The sequence below is a fragment of the Hyperolius riggenbachi genome, chromosome 3 (assembly GCF_040937935.1).
Source record: "Hyperolius riggenbachi isolate aHypRig1 chromosome 3, aHypRig1.pri, whole genome shotgun sequence".
Taxonomy (NCBI): Eukaryota; Metazoa; Chordata; class Amphibia; order Anura; family Hyperoliidae; genus Hyperolius; species Hyperolius riggenbachi.
In genome coordinates, this window is record NC_090648.1 from 141,359,651 (window position 1) to 141,378,138 (window position 18,488).

The 18,488-nt window shown below is 42.7% G+C and overlaps 2 protein-coding genes across 10 annotated transcripts in view; one reads left to right on the plus strand and one right to left on the minus strand.

Annotated features, from left to right (window-relative positions):
- Nucleotides 1–1,020, plus strand: part of SLC24A1 (solute carrier family 24 member 1) — a 78,494-nt gene extending 77,474 nt beyond the window's left edge. For all 6 annotated transcript variants that reach the window (XM_068275009.1, XM_068275005.1, XM_068275010.1 and 3 more), the window contains one exon: nucleotides 395–1,020. In XM_068275009.1, the coding sequence (XP_068131110.1) occupies nucleotides 395–644 (250 nt within the window). In that variant the 3' untranslated portion in view covers nucleotides 645–1,020. The remainder of the gene's footprint in view (nucleotides 1–394) is intronic.
- A 2,558-nt stretch (nucleotides 1,021–3,578) lies between these two features.
- The window catches only part of DENND4A (DENN domain containing 4A), a 205,005-nt gene continuing 190,095 nt past the window's right edge, over nucleotides 3,579–18,488 (minus strand). For all 4 annotated transcript variants that reach the window (XM_068275015.1, XM_068275013.1, XM_068275016.1 and 1 more), the window contains 7 exons: nucleotides 17,502–17,609; nucleotides 17,179–17,380; nucleotides 16,008–16,262; nucleotides 14,485–14,602; nucleotides 11,260–11,422; nucleotides 8,065–8,129; nucleotides 3,579–5,917 (listed from right to left, as the gene is read on the minus strand). In XM_068275015.1, coding sequence (XP_068131116.1) covers nucleotides 5,781–5,917; nucleotides 8,065–8,129; nucleotides 11,260–11,422; nucleotides 14,485–14,602; nucleotides 16,008–16,262; nucleotides 17,179–17,380; nucleotides 17,502–17,609 — 1,048 coding nt within the window. In that variant the 3' untranslated portion in view covers nucleotides 3,579–5,780. The remainder of the gene's footprint in view (nucleotides 5,918–8,064; nucleotides 8,130–11,259; nucleotides 11,423–14,484; nucleotides 14,603–16,007; nucleotides 16,263–17,178; nucleotides 17,381–17,501; nucleotides 17,610–18,488) is intronic.

The following is an 18,488-nucleotide window of genomic DNA, read 5'->3' on the forward strand; positions in this document are numbered from 1 at the left end:
ACAATAGTTGTGTTTTTGTTGGGGAGGTAAGTCCACCTTTGCTCCTCATTTTATACCTTGTTAACTTAATAGTTTTACTCTGTTGGCGCCTCTGTATTGTATTGTCTAAGTGATAATTATCCACCAGGTGGATGGGTGTGACCACACTTCTTTCTTGTTCTACGGAGAGCGACTTCGAAGCCCGAGTGGGGACAGGCCTAATCTCCCCTCTTGCTTTTTGAGTGGTTGCCTGGTCTTGGCAACCCATACTTGTATTATTCACTACATACCATATTTACATTGTATTATCAATACACAATTGGGGCTCTCAATTGTCTACCTTCTTGTTTTACATATCTACTTAATTTACAGTATGACAAGTAAAGTTATGTCAGTCTCCATCTTTTGTTCTCAGGTTGCCGGTCCCCTGGTTCCTCTTCTCAGTGTTCAATGGATTCAGCCCTGTGGCAGTCAGCAGCAATGGACTGTTCTGCGCCATCGTCCTCCTCTTCCTTATGCTTCTCTTTGTCATATTCTCCATTGCTTTCTGCAAGTGGAAGATGAACAAACTGCTGGGATTCACCATGTTCACGCTGTACTTTGTGTTTGTCATCGTCAGTGTGATGCTGGAGGACAGAATTATCATCTGCCCCATATCCATATAAAGCCCATCCCAAGACCTACACTCTATACTCACCTCCTCCCACCAAGCATAGAGCATCCACTGATGCGACGTCATCATCCAGTGATAACTTATTTGGTGCACACAGAGTGGAGATGAATATATTTTCTTATTCCTTTTTTTTTATATACACTTCTTGCTAACATTAGTATACAGCACTGTACCAGATTAGAAGAAGGAGCCCAAGTGTCTGCTTAGAAAACTCCTCCCCATCTTGTACACCCTTCTCAAGCACGGACTATGCAAACAGATACAACATTCTCTTTGTACAGCATTTACTGACAACACCAGTTGAACTGCAGCTGATATTTTTAAACATTAAGTATTGAATCAAATTAAACCATTCTTACTGATTGGGACTCTGCTTATTACAGGAACTGTATCGGTCAACACAGAACAAGATAATGTTTGGTTTGGGTGATGGTTACTTTTGTTGGTTTATTTCTGTGGGCAATTAATGGATTTGGGGTGTGGGGGAGGGTATTTGTGAAGTTGACTTGCGCTGCAAACATCTTGTGCATGCTAGATGGTTTTGGTTGGGGCCTCCTCTTCCGCAGAATCCAGGCTCATCTACCCAAGTGAGGTAAAATGGAGGTGCTAAAGGGAGTGTAGCCAAACAAAAAAAAAAATTAACCCTTTGCACACTCATGCACATACTCACTTCAGCCTAGGAATTCAGGAACCAATACTATCACTTCAGCTACGTCAAAAGAAGCAGAGGTCTTGGTTTGCAACACCTCCCTCACCTCCGGCACTGTGATTGCAGGTTTCCAATGCAAACCTGCGTCACTTCCTTAATTACAATGTAACAACACACTGCATTCTATTTAGCATACAAAGTACGATAATAGGCGGGGACATCTCGTGGCCAAATAGTAAAATACACCTACTGACTTTAGGGGGGAAAAAAAAAAAATCTATGACAAGAGGGCGTATATATTTATTAAATAATTGGCTAAAAATGAGTGATGGATGTAAAACTAAAAAAATGCACCTTTATTTCCAAATAAAATATTGTCACCATACATTGTACTAGGGATATAATTTTAACGTTGCAATAACCGGGACAAATGGCCAAATAAAATGTGTGGATTTTAATTATGGTTGCATGAATTATTTTAAAACTATTATGGCTGAAAACTGAATTTTTTCAATTTGTTTCTTATTATTCGCATCATAATGCATTTAGAATAAAATTTAGCATAATGTACCACCCAAAGAAAGCCTAATTGGTGGTGGAAAAAACAAGGTATAGATCATTTTGTTGTGATAAGTAGTGATAAAGTTATTGGGGAATGAATGAGAGGAGCGTTGACAGGTGAAAATTCCTCTCATCCATAAGGTGAAAAATACCCCCGGGCTGAAATGGTTAAATAGCTCTTTATGTTGGAACAAAAACAGAGAGGTAGCCATACAGTGAGAGACACGGTTATTCTAATAAAAAGCTATTTAATACACTGACCTGGTGCTGCAGAATTTTGCCTTTGCCGCTCTACACATATACTTAAATGATTAGGTTTTTAGTCCTTCCCATGGAACAAAGCTTGAGAAATGGCAAACTAGCATATTATTGTGTAATTGACATGAATGATGTTCTATTACATAATGAGCAAAGTCAGTTCTGTACACACATAGCTTTTCAGGTCAGTTTAAGTTCTCAGGGCTCAGGCCAGATCTGGGATCATGAAAGCGATGGCCACACAAACCTTTGATGTTGCTTTGAAGCCTCTTTAGCTGTACAGTGAACCATCAAACCCATTGAAACCCAAAGTGAATTGAGATGCATACAAATGGGTACTGCCACCCACAGGGATGGGGACTTCATCCCTCAGGGGACAGTACAGGGTTGATTTCGGTTACTATGTAGCTCGGTGGAGGGACAATGGTGTGGCACATGATGCAGCGGGTTAGGTAGGGAGGAGAACAGTATGCTCAGCCTGCACACAACAAAGATGCTCTGGCACTCGAAATCTCTTGGCATTGCATTGGGACCCCTGCATACACGCTAGACTCTCGGCAGAGGTGACCCTGACCAGCAGCCTCGGCCAAGCACCAACTAGCTTGTGTACAAGGCTTTGGTTGAGTAGATACCAAAATGCATACAAATGATTCTCAGTCTGGCTATACAATAGTAGATTAGCCAGTCATCTAAGCTTTTCAAGTCTTTGGTCTAATATACAGCATATATGGACAACTTCTAAGGTTCTATGCACATCTGCCCAATCACAAGAGTTCCCTCACACCTTAAAGTGCAGAGGGATGTGGTCACGTTACATGCAATCATAAACCCTCTCTGCACACAGAAGCACATACTGACAACAAGTTCAAACTCTCTGTTGATTTTATTGCAGTTAGTGTTGTAAGCCTGCTTTTTGGAGTTTAATGGTTGTTTGCATGTACATTGACCATTTTCTCTTAGCACTTGTTTTCTGCCTAACTGAAGTCCTATCAGGCTGAGCACTGCTATCCTTGTATCCTTCAGCAGTCATTGTGATCTAGCTTTAGGCTGAAGCTCTATTGCCTATGTGCCAGGACAACCAGTTTCTTATGATAGGGAATAGCAGTGGCATAGCAATAGGGGGTGCAGAGGTAGCAACCGCATCAGGGCCCTTGGGTCATAGGGGCCCTGAAGGGGTCTCACTCAAGAACAACATTAGCGCTCTATTGGTCCTGTGCTGGTAATAATCACTTATATAGATTCTTTAAATAGTAGTAATCATTAGCAAGAGGTTTCCCATCCCCTTCTTGCACCTCTGACACTGTTGAAATCCTTGGCAGGTTTTGGTGCACTGCATCAATTGTTATGTATAGAGGGCTTGGGGGGCCCCATGTAAAGCTTGCACTGGGGCCCATAGCTCCTTAGCTACGCCACTGGGGAATAGGATTGGAAAAGCAAAACGAAACACACAGGAAAGAATCCAGTTTCAAAAGACGTTTAATAAAATAAAAGCAAGAGAACAAAGGTCACATGGTAATGACCATGAACAGATCATTATGTTCCCAGTAAACCAGCTCCATAGTTACGGTTTCTCTCAGTACAGACAAGCGGTTTCTGGCAGTGCCTAAGCAATTGTAAACTAAATGGATTTGCAGATTCTAAGCCAGCATTCTCCACCTGCTCACCTCTGCTGTACAGAGTTTCTGCCTATCAATGCACAGTACGTAATGGCTGGACAGTGCAGTCGCTGCTGGACCACATCTACCATAATGCGTTCCAACAAACATATGCCTGCCTCTGGTCTACTAAGGACTACAGCAAACTGGAGCTGCACTAAACAGACAGGCTTCTTCCAGTTAACAACCCACCAATCCTTAGAGAGGACTAATCCAGTCTGCTATGGACAATCCATTGTAAGCCAGCCCCAGTGGTCTGCACAATGCTGAGAGCATCTCACCGATTCTTACATAAGAAGAAATGTTGGACCACTATAAACCCACATCTGTCCATAAAAAATAAAACTGACTTCTATCATAAAATCCATCTTTCTATCAGTAAATGATTTCTCCTTGGAAATATTACACATTTACAGAATATATATACAGTGTGAATAGTACCGTAAAATTCTAGTTACTGGAGGAAGGGGTTGTCCCTCTATGGAGGACATGTGGGGACCCTTTCTGGAATGAAGTCTTACCTAAGAGCACACCAGTGGGATCTGTTATAGCTTGCATTATAGACGTGAAATGTGTGTTCCAATAGCTGTATAAGCCCCTCAACAAGAACAAGGGGACTTTATTGCACAGACAACCTGTGTTTTCAACCTATATACTGCTATTACAGTACAGTATTTATAGTGCAAAGCAAAGATTTTATACAATTTGTAGCAAGATTACTGGGAATGTAACAGCATCGGTTTAAGTGCACTAGGATTACATGTATTATATTTTCTACCAGTAATAACAATTACATCTGACCATGTAAACAACAAGCCACCCTGAGGGTTCTGGGGTCAGCATATAGTAAAAACAGTCGGGTCACCTTGTCATAACCATTTATACCTGAACCCAGATAAGTTTTGCCATAGTTTAAAATGCTTCAGTGAAAGTAACCGTATTCTTTATCCGAATCGTACTTTTGACTCCAGCCAATGACTTGGTCTGTCTGATCGTATATGCCTGCTCTTCTAGCTGCTGGTCACATGACTACAGCTGGCTCTACCTCTAGAGTCAGCTTTGAATAGTACCACAGATGTTCACTGAAACAAAATTCAATATACAAACATGGAATTTCATGTTGTTATTATCACGTCATACAAAATTGACTTTGTACGTGGAAGAATGAACAATGACTACTTTGTAGTACCTTGGGAAATATCCCAAAAGATAAAATGTGCAGAAAAACATGGAGGACAAAGAAGCAACATGAAGGCCGAGAGATGGGTGCCAGCCTGGTTAGCTCCTGAGGAACCTCCTCTATCATAGCTAAGCCGCCTGCCTCGCTTAAACTGGTCATCCTGCTCAGGGCACAGAATTAGTGTATTTATTGCTGATCTAACATAGAAGGAAGTCCTTTATGAAGAAAACTGGGACAACCTGTAGCATCTGCTGAACCACAAACTCCATGATCCACAGTCAGCACTACACTGATGGTTGCAACCAACTCAACTGAAAAACAGTGTCAGAAATATTCTCTCCTGTCATAGTACAGCGCCTAGGACACATATGGTAATAAATTAAGAGATGATAAAGATGACAAAAAAAATGACTCGGGTGCCCACAAATGAGCACAGTAACATACGACCCATAAAACAGGTTCATCGCTCAGTATGCTTTCATAAAGGTAAAATTAAACCATAATGACTTACTAGGCATTTTAAACCCTATTTTACACAAAGATTCTTTAGAACATTAAATATAAATATTCTGTGTAAACTACAACACTCGGAATGATGTAAGTCTCTTGGTCTTCCTAGTATTATGGAGGACCTGATCTTCCAGCACAGAAAAGACTAGGTTGATGGAGACAATAGGCCTGCCTGTCTTTCATAACCTGCTTCTCACACAGTCCTTTAGCCGTAACTCTTCCATATTGCTTGCAAAGCTGGATCTCATTGGACACACAAAGGCATGCTGAGATCTGACCCTTTTTGCCGTGAAAAGAAGAAGGAATAGAGTCCTCTCAAAGGAATGGCTGGCCAAAGATTCTTCTGCACTCTGTGACACCTGTGCTTGGAGGCCGGTCACAGATCTGAGTACATTTCACCTGCTCCGCTGTAAGGCGGTCATAAGCCGCTTTGTATTCCCGATCAAATACATCTGTCAAAAAGAAGAAAGGATGAACAAAGAAACTGGGAATGTCTTAAAATGCTATTAATGTTTTCTATTAAAATTAAGTTAAATTAAGTAACTTCCTAGAAAAAAAAATACATTAAAGGATACACGAGGTGAGTAAATAAGATTATTTTTACTTACCCGGGCTTCTTCCAGCCTCGACAAGTCACATGTCCCTGGCCGCAGCGCCGGCCCTCTCCAGTCGCCTGCTGTCAGTCTCTGAAGATCGCATCCCCCGGATGTCAGCGGCAGATGGGAGATTACTGGAACTGCGGCGAGGGACACACGTGACAAGTAAGGGCTGAAAGAAGTCCCAATTAAGTAAAAATAGTTTTATTTACTCACCTCGTGTGCCCTTTAATTCAATATTTGATGTAACTATCCTTTGCAGAAGGCACAGCAGCAAATCTATCAGAAGGTACGTGTGTGGTCAGTTCTACACATCCCAGAGAACTTGGCAGGGTTCCCTGTGCATTATAAGTGTCTTGCTTCTGGCTCTGCAAGTAATCCCCGCCAGCTCAATATTGTTGACAACAGGGCTCAGTAAGGTATGTTCTGCCTCTTACCCAGTCCCTGGTTTTCTCACTGCAGATTTTTTTTTAGGATGTTACCCACATGCTTGGGTTCTCTGCTCTGATGCAGAATAACTCTAGTGCATCCCTAATGATATTGTACGATGGATGACAATCAGTAATCTTCCCTCAAGTCTAAAGCCTGGTAAAACATTAAAATTTGATTGGCCAATTTTACAACTTCCATCTAGTATAAGAGCTTGCCTACACAATCTGTTCATAGTATTCAATATCAGTTGGTCCTTATGCTACATGTAGGTGGTAAAGCTGGGCAATTATTTACCAATGAAAACTGAATGTCTGTACCAGGCTTTAGAAGTGAGTAACTTCAGCTCAGTCTTCTGATGGCGCCAAAGTTACTCACTGAGTGCCGCTATAGCCGTAATTCCTATTACGGTCTATGGTGGCGCCAACTGCTCTATAATCCTTGTGCTCGAATGTTGCTGCCCCTGGTGGCAGAGTCTGCTTGGATGGGTGTTTCAGAGGTCCTTGCTATGCATCACTGCTAGAACTGCAAGGACCTTTATTCTAAACCAAGTGCATGGCCTCCTAGGTGCCAAAAGGGCAGAGGAAGGCAGTTGGAATATCCCACTACTCCTTTATTTTACAGGTAGATCTTTACACAAATAGAGCAATGCCAAGTTACATGGAGGAAAAAAAACTGAAAAAATATTTAAACAAATCATTAGGCCACCTCTTCGTATATAATCTTGTGTAGAATCTACCAGACTATTAAACTTTTCATTGGATTGACTGAAAAAAGCAGAGTTGGCATGTACTGTATATATCTTCAGAATCTCTCCAGTCCTCCGCTGTTTAAAGAGAACCAGAAACAAAGCACTCTCATGTATTTTACCATATAGATCAATGGGAACATGACAGTAAATGCCTACCCTGCTCTTAGTTTCATTCTTCTCTGCAGAATCTGCTTGTTAATAGCCCTGATAAGAATCCCCCACTGAGCATTCAGTCTAGTTTTCCCTCAAATGATTATAGCTGAGTCGGTCTTCTGTGATGTCTTTTCAAGCCCAAGTCTGTCCCCTTGTGGCTCTGCTTTCCTGCTATATATTCTCGAAGCAGAAAAGCAGAGCCACAATGGGGCAGGCTTGGGCTTGAAAAGACATCACAGAAGACTGACTCAACTATAATCAATCCGGGAAAAGCTAGACTGAATGCTCAGTCGGGGATTCTTATCAGGGCTGATAACAGGCAGATTTAGCAGAGAAGAATGAAACAGAGAGCAGGGTAGGTGAATACTGTCATGTTCCCATTTATATATATGGTAAAATACATGAGGGTGCTTCGTCTCTGGTTCCCTTTAAGGCTACAAAGCATAATATTTAATATGCTGTATATGCATATGTAATAACTGTTTAAAGCTCCACCCTCATAATCCCTTTTACTGGTACAGTACAGCTAAACCTTTCAACTTGGTAACTAAAAGAAAGCACATTTTATATACACGGCCTTTCTCAATCCATGTAACATCTTCTGCTAAATATAGGCAACGAGAAGGGACACCCCAGACTGGAGGCAGCCACTCCACACACAGAACGTTACCTATGTCAATGTTCTCTCTTCCCAGGGCAACCAGAGATAGGAACAGAAGCTCTCTGTATAGGCTTCTACAAGACAAACAAAACAATAATGTCAGAACATGAACCTCAAATTCAAATATCCAAAATAAAAGGGTGGACAAGTAAGTCTTAGGGCTCTTTAGGGTTAACGCAAAGTTCCGACTTTGCGTCGAAACGCAGGAAAAGGGCTCTGATGTGAAAGAGCCCTTAAGCCTCGCACACACTGGGGGATTTCTGCCGCCCAGCAGAGATCAGAACATGATCCCGCTTGGTCGACAGTGCTATGCTGAAGTTGTACAGATGGGTCACTAGCCTCCAGGGCCGCCTTCAGGGCATCACAGGAGGGACTGCTGTATAGGGCCCGAGTGAATCTGGGGCTCAGCGAACAGTGCCATGCATGGGCTGCCCATTAGTGTGATAAGAGGTGCTGGGAGACTCATCCAGGAGTTATCTTAGTCAGTTAGTGATTAAAGTAAACCTGAGACAAATGGGAGAAAAGGATTTTTACTTACCTGGGCCTCCTTCCAGCCCACTGTAGTCCATCAGCTCCCACAATACCTTTCCAGTCCAATCCATTGTGGTTCTGTGAAGTTCACATAATTCAGCTGGGTTGTGGGGCACTGCGCATGCACTGAGCCTTCTGCACAAGCGCAGTTAGTCTTAATAAACCAAGCTTGTGCAAAAAGCTCCCAGCCAAGGGAGCACATGAAAAGCAGACACAAGGGCATTAGTGTGTTCAGGCCTTCAAAAATTGTTATTTGCCATGTGGGAGCAGAGGGGAGCCCAGAAGGTTTGCCCAGTATGGGGCCCAAAAATTTCTGATGGCAGCCCTGCTAGCTACCAGGCTAGCAATTTGTCTGTTGCTATAGATGGGGGTGGAGGGAAAACCAGCAGCACACGACGGAGTGGATTCCTGCGAGCATGAGAGCGGGAAAAACAATGCGATCGGGCAGTGCTCGGGTGTAGCTGAAGATCCGGCATGCTGGACCTATAGCAGACGTTGAGTGGCCACAGTACACATACTGCAGACTCTCATGGAACCTGGCTGAGGCGGTCTTTATTGTCCGTCACAGCAGAGTTCATTCCAGTGTGTGTATGTAGCGTCAGACCTTACATAGCTAAAAGCTATCATACACCAAAGGACTTCTAATAGCTTGTTGGCTCATATTAGCAATGTTTGTTAGCAAAATGTCAAGTTTCTAACCTACAGTGGGTTGCAAAAGTATTCGGCCCCCTTGAAGTTTTCCACATTTTGTCACATTACTGCCACAAACATGCATCAATTTTATTGGAATTCCACGTGAAAGAGCAATACAAAGTGATGTACACGTGAGAAGTGGAACGAAAATCATACATCATTCCAAACATTTTTTACAAATAAATAACTGCAAAGTAGGGTGTGCATAATTATTCAGCCCCCTGGGTCAATACTTTGTAGAACCGCCTTTTGCTGCAATTACAGCTGCCAGTCTTTTATGGTATGTCTCTACCAGCTTTGCACATCTAGAGACTAAAATCCTTGCCCATTCTTCTTTGCAAAACAGCTCCAGCTCAGTCAGATTAGGTGGACAACAGTTTTCAGATCTTGCCACAGATTCTCGATTGGATTTGGATCTGGACTTTGACTGGGCCATTCTAACACATAGATATGTTTTGTTTTAAACCATTCCATTGTTGCCCTGGCTTTATGTTTAGTGTCATTGTCCTGCTGGAAGGTGAACCTCCGCCCCAGTCTCAAGTCTTTTGCAGTCTCCAAGAGGTTTTCTTCCAAGTTTGCCCTGTATTTGGCTCCATCCATCTTCCCATCAACTCTGACCAGCTTCCCTGTCCCTGCTAAAGAGATGCACCCCCCGAGCATGATGCTGCCACCAGCATATTTGACAGTGGGGATGGTGTGTTCAGAGTGATGTGCAGTGTTAGTTTTCTGCCACACATAGCGTTTTGCATTTTGGCCAAAAAGTTCCATTTTGATCTCATCTGACCAGAGCACCTTCTTCCACATGGTTGCTGTGTCCCCCGCATGGCTTATGACAAACTGCAAATGGGACTTCTTATGCTTTCTGTTAACAATGCCTTTCTTCTTGCCACTCTTCCATAAAGGCCAACTTTGTACAGTGCATGACTAATAGTTGTCCTATGGACAGAGTCTCCCACCTGAGCTGTAGATCTCTGCAGCTCGTCCAGAGTCACCATGGGCCTCTTGATTGCATTTCTGATCAGCGCTCTCCTTGTTCAGTCTGTGAGTTTAGGTGGATGGCCTTGTCTTGGTAGGTGTAGAGTTGTGCCATACCCCTTCCCATTTCTGAATGATCGCTTGAACAGTGCTCCGTGGGATGTTCAAGGCTTGAGAAATTTAAAGCAGGCTTAGGCTACAAAAAGATTTCCAAATAACTTGATCCCTGACCTGTCTTGTGTGTTCTTTGGACTTCTTGGTGTTGTTGCTCCCAATATTCTCTTAGACAACCTCTGAGGCCCTAACAGATCAGCTGTATTTGTACTGACATTAGATTACACACAGGTGCACTCTATTTAGTCATTAGCACTCATCAGGCAATGTCTTTAGGCAACTGACTGCACTCAGATCAAAGGGGGCCGAATAATTATGCACACACCACTTTGCAGTTATTTATTTGTAAAAAATGTTTGGAATCATGTATGATTTTCGTTCCACTTCTCATGTGTACACCACTTTGTGTTGGTCTTTCATGTGGAATTCCAATAAAATTGATTCATGTTCGTGGCAGTAATATGACAAAATGTGGAAAACTTCAAGGGGGCCGAATACTTTTGCAACCCACTGTATATTGTTTTGAAGTGTGTTTATTACTGAAGCTGGAGACTTCTGAGTACACTGCCATAAAACACCTAATAGGAAATTTACACACAAGAGTAAATCTATGAAAACCAGGTGAACACCGGAAGACTCCTCTTCATAATTAACAGTGAAACGCTGGTGGAAAAGCTTGGAAGAAATTATAAAATGGCCCATGTGTCCTTGTTGCCCCAACACAGTAACAAATGATTAAAATGCCAACAGGATGTGGACAAGAACACAACTGAGTGTATGAACTTCTAAGATCTTCCACAGAAGTGTCCAAATCACCAGACCCAAATGCTTATATACCCCTCCCCTGCACCCTATAGCATTAGAAGAATGATCTGCTGTTCTGTACTGTACCTTTGCCGCATGTTTTTCTGGCTGTTCTGTAAGGACTCAAGGATCTGGCTCATAGGACCATACACATTGTTGCACTTTATGCTCTTCACAAGGCCTTGGAGAAACTCCTGATCAACAGCTTCATCCTCCTTTTGCTGTGCAAGAGCTAGCGGGTGCTCCTGGGCTGAACACAAGCACATAACAATAGCATATTATTCAAAAATGCAATAAATAAGAATGTGCTCCACGTAATGTTAATTGTCACAATACATTTTAAAATATTTCCTTGCTTGTAGTCTGCTATAAAAGATTGCTAAAACAAACAATCTCTTCTCCATGCTCTCTACTCCCCAGTATGACACAGGGCTGCTGCTTACACCTCTTGTACAGTAGAATCTCGTTATAGTATACTGACATAGTAAACCTCTAGCTATAGTAAAGCCAGTCCCCAGGTCCCGTCCCGACCTGTATAAATATACAATGTATGATGAATCCTGATACAGTAAACTTCTGATAGAGTAAACTACTTGGCACAGGGTCCGTACACACGCCGGACTGCAGGCAACGACGGGTCTGTCGTCACCTCTTGCTGGGCGGGTTTTCAGCAGATAGTCCGGCGTGTGTACAGTCTGTCGGCGGACTGATACGGCTGTTTCTGAGCGATCCGCCGGGTAGATCGCTCAGAAACAGCCGTATCAGTCTGCAGACAGACTGTACACACGCCGGACTGTCGCTGGAATGCCCACCCAGCGGGAGGCGACGACGGACCCGTCGTTGCGTGCAGTCCGGCATGTGTACGGACCTATAAAGTCTACTATAAAGGGATTCTGACCTACTCAAACAAATAAGCAGTTTTTATATAGGCTGGATCTGTTGTCTATTGGCCTGCACCTATTGTATTCAGATCAGTCAGACAAGCATGTGACATTGCTACAGGACTATCTGCAGCGTAGTGAGAAAGACACACCACCAGGAACAGCTGCTGGCCACTATAAAGCACAAGTAATGGGGCCATCCCTCTCTACAGGCTCCAAAATGCACCTGGAAACTATTTTATTTACAGATGATGCAGTTTAAATGAGAATCGAATATTTAAGTATACCTAAACACATGATTTTTTTTCTACATAAAAGATGTTTGTATGGTCTCTAATGAAGCATGATCAGTCACATACCTTGACTTTGTCTCTGAAATTCTTTACTTTTTTTTTTTTTTTTAAGAAGAGAAAAATTTGGTAACATAGCACACGGTCAACAATCTGGGCATAAAATGAACAGTACTATTACATCAACATAAACATTGTAAAATAGTCCATACCCCAGATGTTCCTACTTCCTGTCAATTTACGGCCTGTCACCAGGAAAGAAGTGGACGTGTGGGCGTTTGAACCTCCTACCCCCCCTCCCCCAATCACTTTCTATGTACTATTTACAATAAGAAAAATTGTGTCAGATGCAGGAAATGTCATAACATAAATCTGCAGAATGCCTTATGACAAACCCATGTCAAAGAGAACAAATTCAGTAGCAAGGGAAGCTTGGTTCAGGATTGCACATCTGTTTGTGCAAGAGAGAGAGAAGGTGGGCAGGAAGTGACATCACGATGTGGATGAAGTAGTGCAAAGATGGCCACTGCATCCAGGTCAAAGTCCATGTGATCATGCTGCTGAATAGATGGCACGGAGCTTGCATCAGTAGATACTACACTAAACTAATTTGGATCAGGTAACTGATGGAATGGTCTTGTAAAATACAAGCAGTGCCCTATGAGGGATTGTGTTTGATTTCAGTACTTTTTCTTTACTAGAGGGTCCATTTAACACTGCTGCAATGCTAGTTTTCTGACTGAAGACGTCATGTTTATTGTTATTCATGGGATAGAAAACCTAGCTAGGGATGGTCAATCACATGCAAATAATTCAGAGTTTATGCAGTAAATTTTATATGCAAATCTATTCAGCTTGAAAATGCACCAATCAAATTCCACCTTTGCAGGCTACGATTGGCCCATTTTCAAGCTGCATAAAATTTCATACAGAATTTCCATAATCCTGCATCAACTTAAAATTACTTGCATCTCACTGACCACCCTTAAACATAACCACGAAAAAAAGACTGGAATTGACACACAATGTCCATGCAAAGCTGAGGTCAAAGATAGCTCTACAAACAAATTAACATTACAAATAGAGGAATCATTTACAAAAAAACAAACAAACACACAAAAAACAGTTTCATATTTTCCAAAGAACATCTTCAAATAATATATTAGAAAAATAGCTATCAATGTGCAATTTCACCTTCACCCCAATTACAGGCTGTAATCTGCAGTGTGCCACACTGCAGCTATGTTCTGTTACTCTTTGTGTCCAGTTTTTATCTTGTTCTCATAAAGTGGGCGTTTTAACAAAGTGGTGCTGGATTTCGCTTGGTGGATCCCTAAGAGTTGCCATACAATCCAGGGAGTTTAGCATTTCTGCATGACCAGGCGACTGTGGGAAACAGTAAATGGTGCACATAGCACAACACACACATTTCACACTCAGGCCTCACATTAATGAAACATTACAGGCTTTCAGTGTCCCATGGTCAATACTGATTCCACAGGGTTTACTGGGAAATTCTGAAGACCTGGAGAGCAGATATGAGATAGTGACATACACTCAGCTGTAGCTGAGGGAGCACAAGGCACATGCATACAGCAGATAGACTGGGAACCCCATACATATTGCTGTAAATGATAGCATGGCACTCGTTTGGTTGGTGTTGGCATGCAATGTGTGTTGGAGTTTGGTTGATTCTGGTGCCTGGTCTGGGTGTAGACCTCAGAATTAGAAAATTAGGCAGCATAGCAATCATTTGGTGGCAAATTACTGCACTAATGTATGGAAAGTGAGCTCTTTATTCCACAATAAGTCCAACATGCTGAGCATATGTGGAGCACACACAACATTTATAACAACCAATCATATTCTTATTAGCAAAAGTTTCGGAGGCCCGGTAAGAACTGCTGTATACATGGAGTTTGTGCTCTTATCAGCAAGGAATGAAACGGTACATAACTTTTCCAGATGAAGAGTAGCCATGCAACACCAGGCACATCCAATATATAACCCATCAAACATAGAAACTCACTCTCATAAACTACAGTGCAGTTTTGACCTGTAGAAAATAAGATTAGCGGTCATCAAAGGTTTAATTGAGATGCAGCCCATTAGAAAGTATTGAAAAAGAGGCAGAAACCTACTTAGTGTGTTCCACAGAATGTACAGGGGCTGACGCAGGTCCTGGTGAAGCTTCAGGTTGTCCCATAAGACCTGAATGAGAACATGTTTGCTGTCTTCAGACATTGAGCTCCGAGGAATCTGTCAGGAATTAAATAGGATGAAAATAGACATTCACAGGCAGACAGTCTAATTCATGACTTGGAGAGTCTAATATGTACATAATGCTACACATTATAGTGAGAAATAACATTATACCAGAAGACCGTCCATGTATGCCCAGGCCCCCAGGGTAACCCATCAGAGGAACTTCCCAGAAGCATGTACATCTAGCCAGCAATATAACTTTACACCCAAAAAGTAGTGGCTCTTAAAGGGAAGGTCAGAGGTGTTTAAAAGTCAAAAATCTAATTATCTAGGGCATCCTCCAGCCCCAGGCAGCAGTTTTGTGCCATCGCTGCAGCTCCGGTGCCTCCCCTTCGGTGCAGATGCCGACCTCCCCAGGTCGGCATCTTACTGCGCTCCAGTGTACGGTTCACTGACGTCATCCAAACTGCACTGCGCAGTACAGTCCAGATGACGTCAGCGCGACTACGTGAGCCGCACGCTGGAGCGCAGTAGACATCGTGCACCAGAGGGTACCCCAGGCCACTGGCGAGGAGCGGAGCTGTGGCGAGGGCACAGGATGTCTGCCAGGGGCTGGAGGAAGCCCCAGGTAAGTAGATTGTGGTTCTTTTTTTTTAACACCTTGGACCTTCCCTTTAACAGGGAATGGGCACTGTAAGCCAGGGTTTATTTCAGAACAGTTTGATTACTCAGTTTCTTACTTCTGTAATTATAAACTAACATGCAAAGTACAATACGTGCAAATACATCTTCATTCCTGACCAGCCTCCAAAGAATTACAAAATAGCAAAAACAAAAAACAGGATGAATTTGTTGTTCTATCAAGCTGTTGTTCTATGAGCATATTTCCCTGTATAAAATAATGTACCTTCAATCTCATGAAATTGAAAAAAATGTGCCTTCAATTTTTCAATACTCTACACTAACCCCTGCTGCACTGCCACTCCTCACCTAAACCTTCTGCCGCGCTCCTCTCGCTCCAGCCACTGTACTCGCAATCCTCTTGCCTTCTGTAGCTGCACTCTACACTGCAGCCGCCTGCCACTACCACTATATAGCTCCGAGTCCTCTCTTCCTCGCAGCATCTGTACTTCCTGTGGTGGATCCCTGGCACGTGTGGCACACGTCAGGCATGACCGCAGTGGCGCACGTACACTGGAGTCATGCATTAAGTGTGTCACATGTGACGGGGAACCACAACAGGAAGTATGGAGGCTATGAAGAACAGAGGACCTGGAACTGTATAGCAGCAACTGCAGAAGAGGAGAGGAAGATTGCGTGTACATCGGCTGGAGAGAGGGGGAGAGGAGCGCGACAACTGGATGGGGAAGTGCTTCCCTGCGCACTCTGCACCTCTTTTTACCATATAATTTGGGGGAAGAAAACGTGTGTGTTATATGCCGAAAAATTCAGTACTTACCTTTGAATGCATATTACAGTGTTCAGAGGACAGTATTAATCCAGGCAGATTGCTAGGAAGGTCCAGTCTTCGGAAATACCATACTAAATTCCAGAAAACTATGGGGTGGTGGTCCACAAAGCTAGGAACCGTAATGGATGGATCTCCCTCATTTTCCAGTAAGCTTTCCAGTTCTTTCCAAACTACAAGAGGGCTGAGGTAAGGAACGGTTATTGGCTCAGGATGCAACATTCTCCAGTCCAGGTCCAGCGAGTCCTGCTTTCAATAAGATGACAGAAGGTGGAAATATGGAATAAGTGGAGACAAATCCTGAAAGAAGTAACTAGTATACCTACAAACATGCTTTGACATTCATCCAGTACAGAAAATATTCAGTTCATCCCTTCGATTTAGGAGGATTTGCAAACAATAAGTAACCATCAGATATGTCAAACTATCCCAAACTTAGTACCCATGTAGCACCAACAAGCCAACAAAAGCATCACATTACCCATCTGCTAAAACCAAACACTAACATAACAACTACTATGGGGTTAAGTTGGTGGGGTGGAGTCAATCCTACTAAACCATCCTCTTTGCCATCCTCCCTCATTATATGCAAAACTGCACAGTGGAACAGCTTGCCTGTGGTGTTGCTCTTCTGTGCAGTTCTACACAAGTAGAGCTGTCAACTAGTCCAGTGAGTAGTCACAGGATCACGTGGTTAAGCAGTATGCTATGCACTGCTTTAGTTTGTCTGTTTACTATTGTCCCCTGTTGTCATCCTGTCTCTGTACAACAACAGTGCTGAGCAGTGCAGTGGTATCTCTGACTCTGTACAAAAGCAGTGAGCACAAGGTATGTGCACAATGGCAGTGGTCACTTGGAATCAGTAAAATAGCAATTGTGTCTGAGACTCTGTAAAATGGGAGTGTTCAGAGGGGACTTGGCACTCACAACATGAATAAATTAAAATAATTTTGGATGTGCAAGATTTTTGCTGTGGAACCCTTGATTTCTATATCCACTCTTGTAGGTTTATATATACTGTACATATACCAAAAAAATTCACTGTAGGGGTGCAAATGGTTTTGTCATGGCTATAGGTGAGTATTGCTCATACAGTGTTAAATCTCATGATCGTTAATACATTAACATGTACTATTTGATTCAAATGTAATAGGATACGTACAGTGGGTGTCTGAAAGTTAGTAGGCAGACTGCCTGTGGAAACATGGCTCAGATTGCCAGATGGCTTGTCCTCCAAAGTGCTGAATGTGCTGACACTCCTCACTACAGGGAGGACAGGAGAGGACAACTTATCAGCATCCTTCTTCCTCTTGCCACCCGGTATCTCTATCATTCTGGCATTGCTGTCTTCTGGTCTTGCTTTGCTACAAGAGAACAATAACTGTAAATAGTACACACCATGCATGAGACTTGCTTCACAGGTGTTGGCAATGTAGACTGGGATGATCAGTAGTGCAATAAGCATGATATAAACTATTCACATACCTGGATGGAGTGACTGAGTACACTGGAGGAATAATCACAGATCTCGGCCGCTGAGAGCCCGGAGGGTTCGGCATGGTTTCTGTGGAGGGACTGACCTTCAGGAAGTACCTGCCATACACATTAAGGACAAAAGGTCTGACAGTCAATCTTTTGAATCGCATTCTTGTTAAATATGAAACCAAACAAACAATTTTCTAGGTTTAGCTGGAGATAGAGTGGAATAGAGGTTTTTTTTTATCAGTACAAGTCCTGCAAACTAGAAGTGCGAAGAGTTGATTTGGTAAAAACTATTTTTAACTGACAACAGGCTATTGGATGTATGACCAGCCACACCAACATTCCCATTCTTGTGAATGGATGCAGTTAGCATTGTATAAAAGGAAACAAATATATAGGTACAGAGTACCTAGCAAGCTCATGGTGAACCAAAACTCCTACGAGTGTGTAAGGGGCTACAATGGACCTAAAAGCCCGCTTACTAAAATGCTATGGAAAACAAAAGATTGCTTTCTTAAAACAGAAATAATTAGCGATAATTCAGGTTGGAGTGAGCTCCAAAATGCCTCCCAGTGCATCACTACTGAAATATGCAAATTATCCATTGTTGACCCTGCAAGATAGCCACACCTCCAGATGCGCTGGAATGCAATGATGTGTCAGCTTATTAAAATTACAGAGCCACATATATAAATAAATATGTCAGCCTCCATATCCCTCTCAGATCAGATGTACTTTAAATTTCTGAAACTGAAATTAGTATGTATTTAAAGGGAACCTAATCTGAGAGGGATATTGAGGTTTCCTTTTAAACAATACCAGTTGCCTGACAGTCCTGCTGAGCTCTTTGGCTGTAGCAGTGGCTGAACCACACACCTGAAACAAGCATGCAGCTAATCCAGTCTGACTTCAGTCAGAGCATCTGGTCTGCAAGCTTGTTCAGGGCTATGGCTAAAAGAGAGGCACGGGATCAGCAGGAGAGTCAGACAA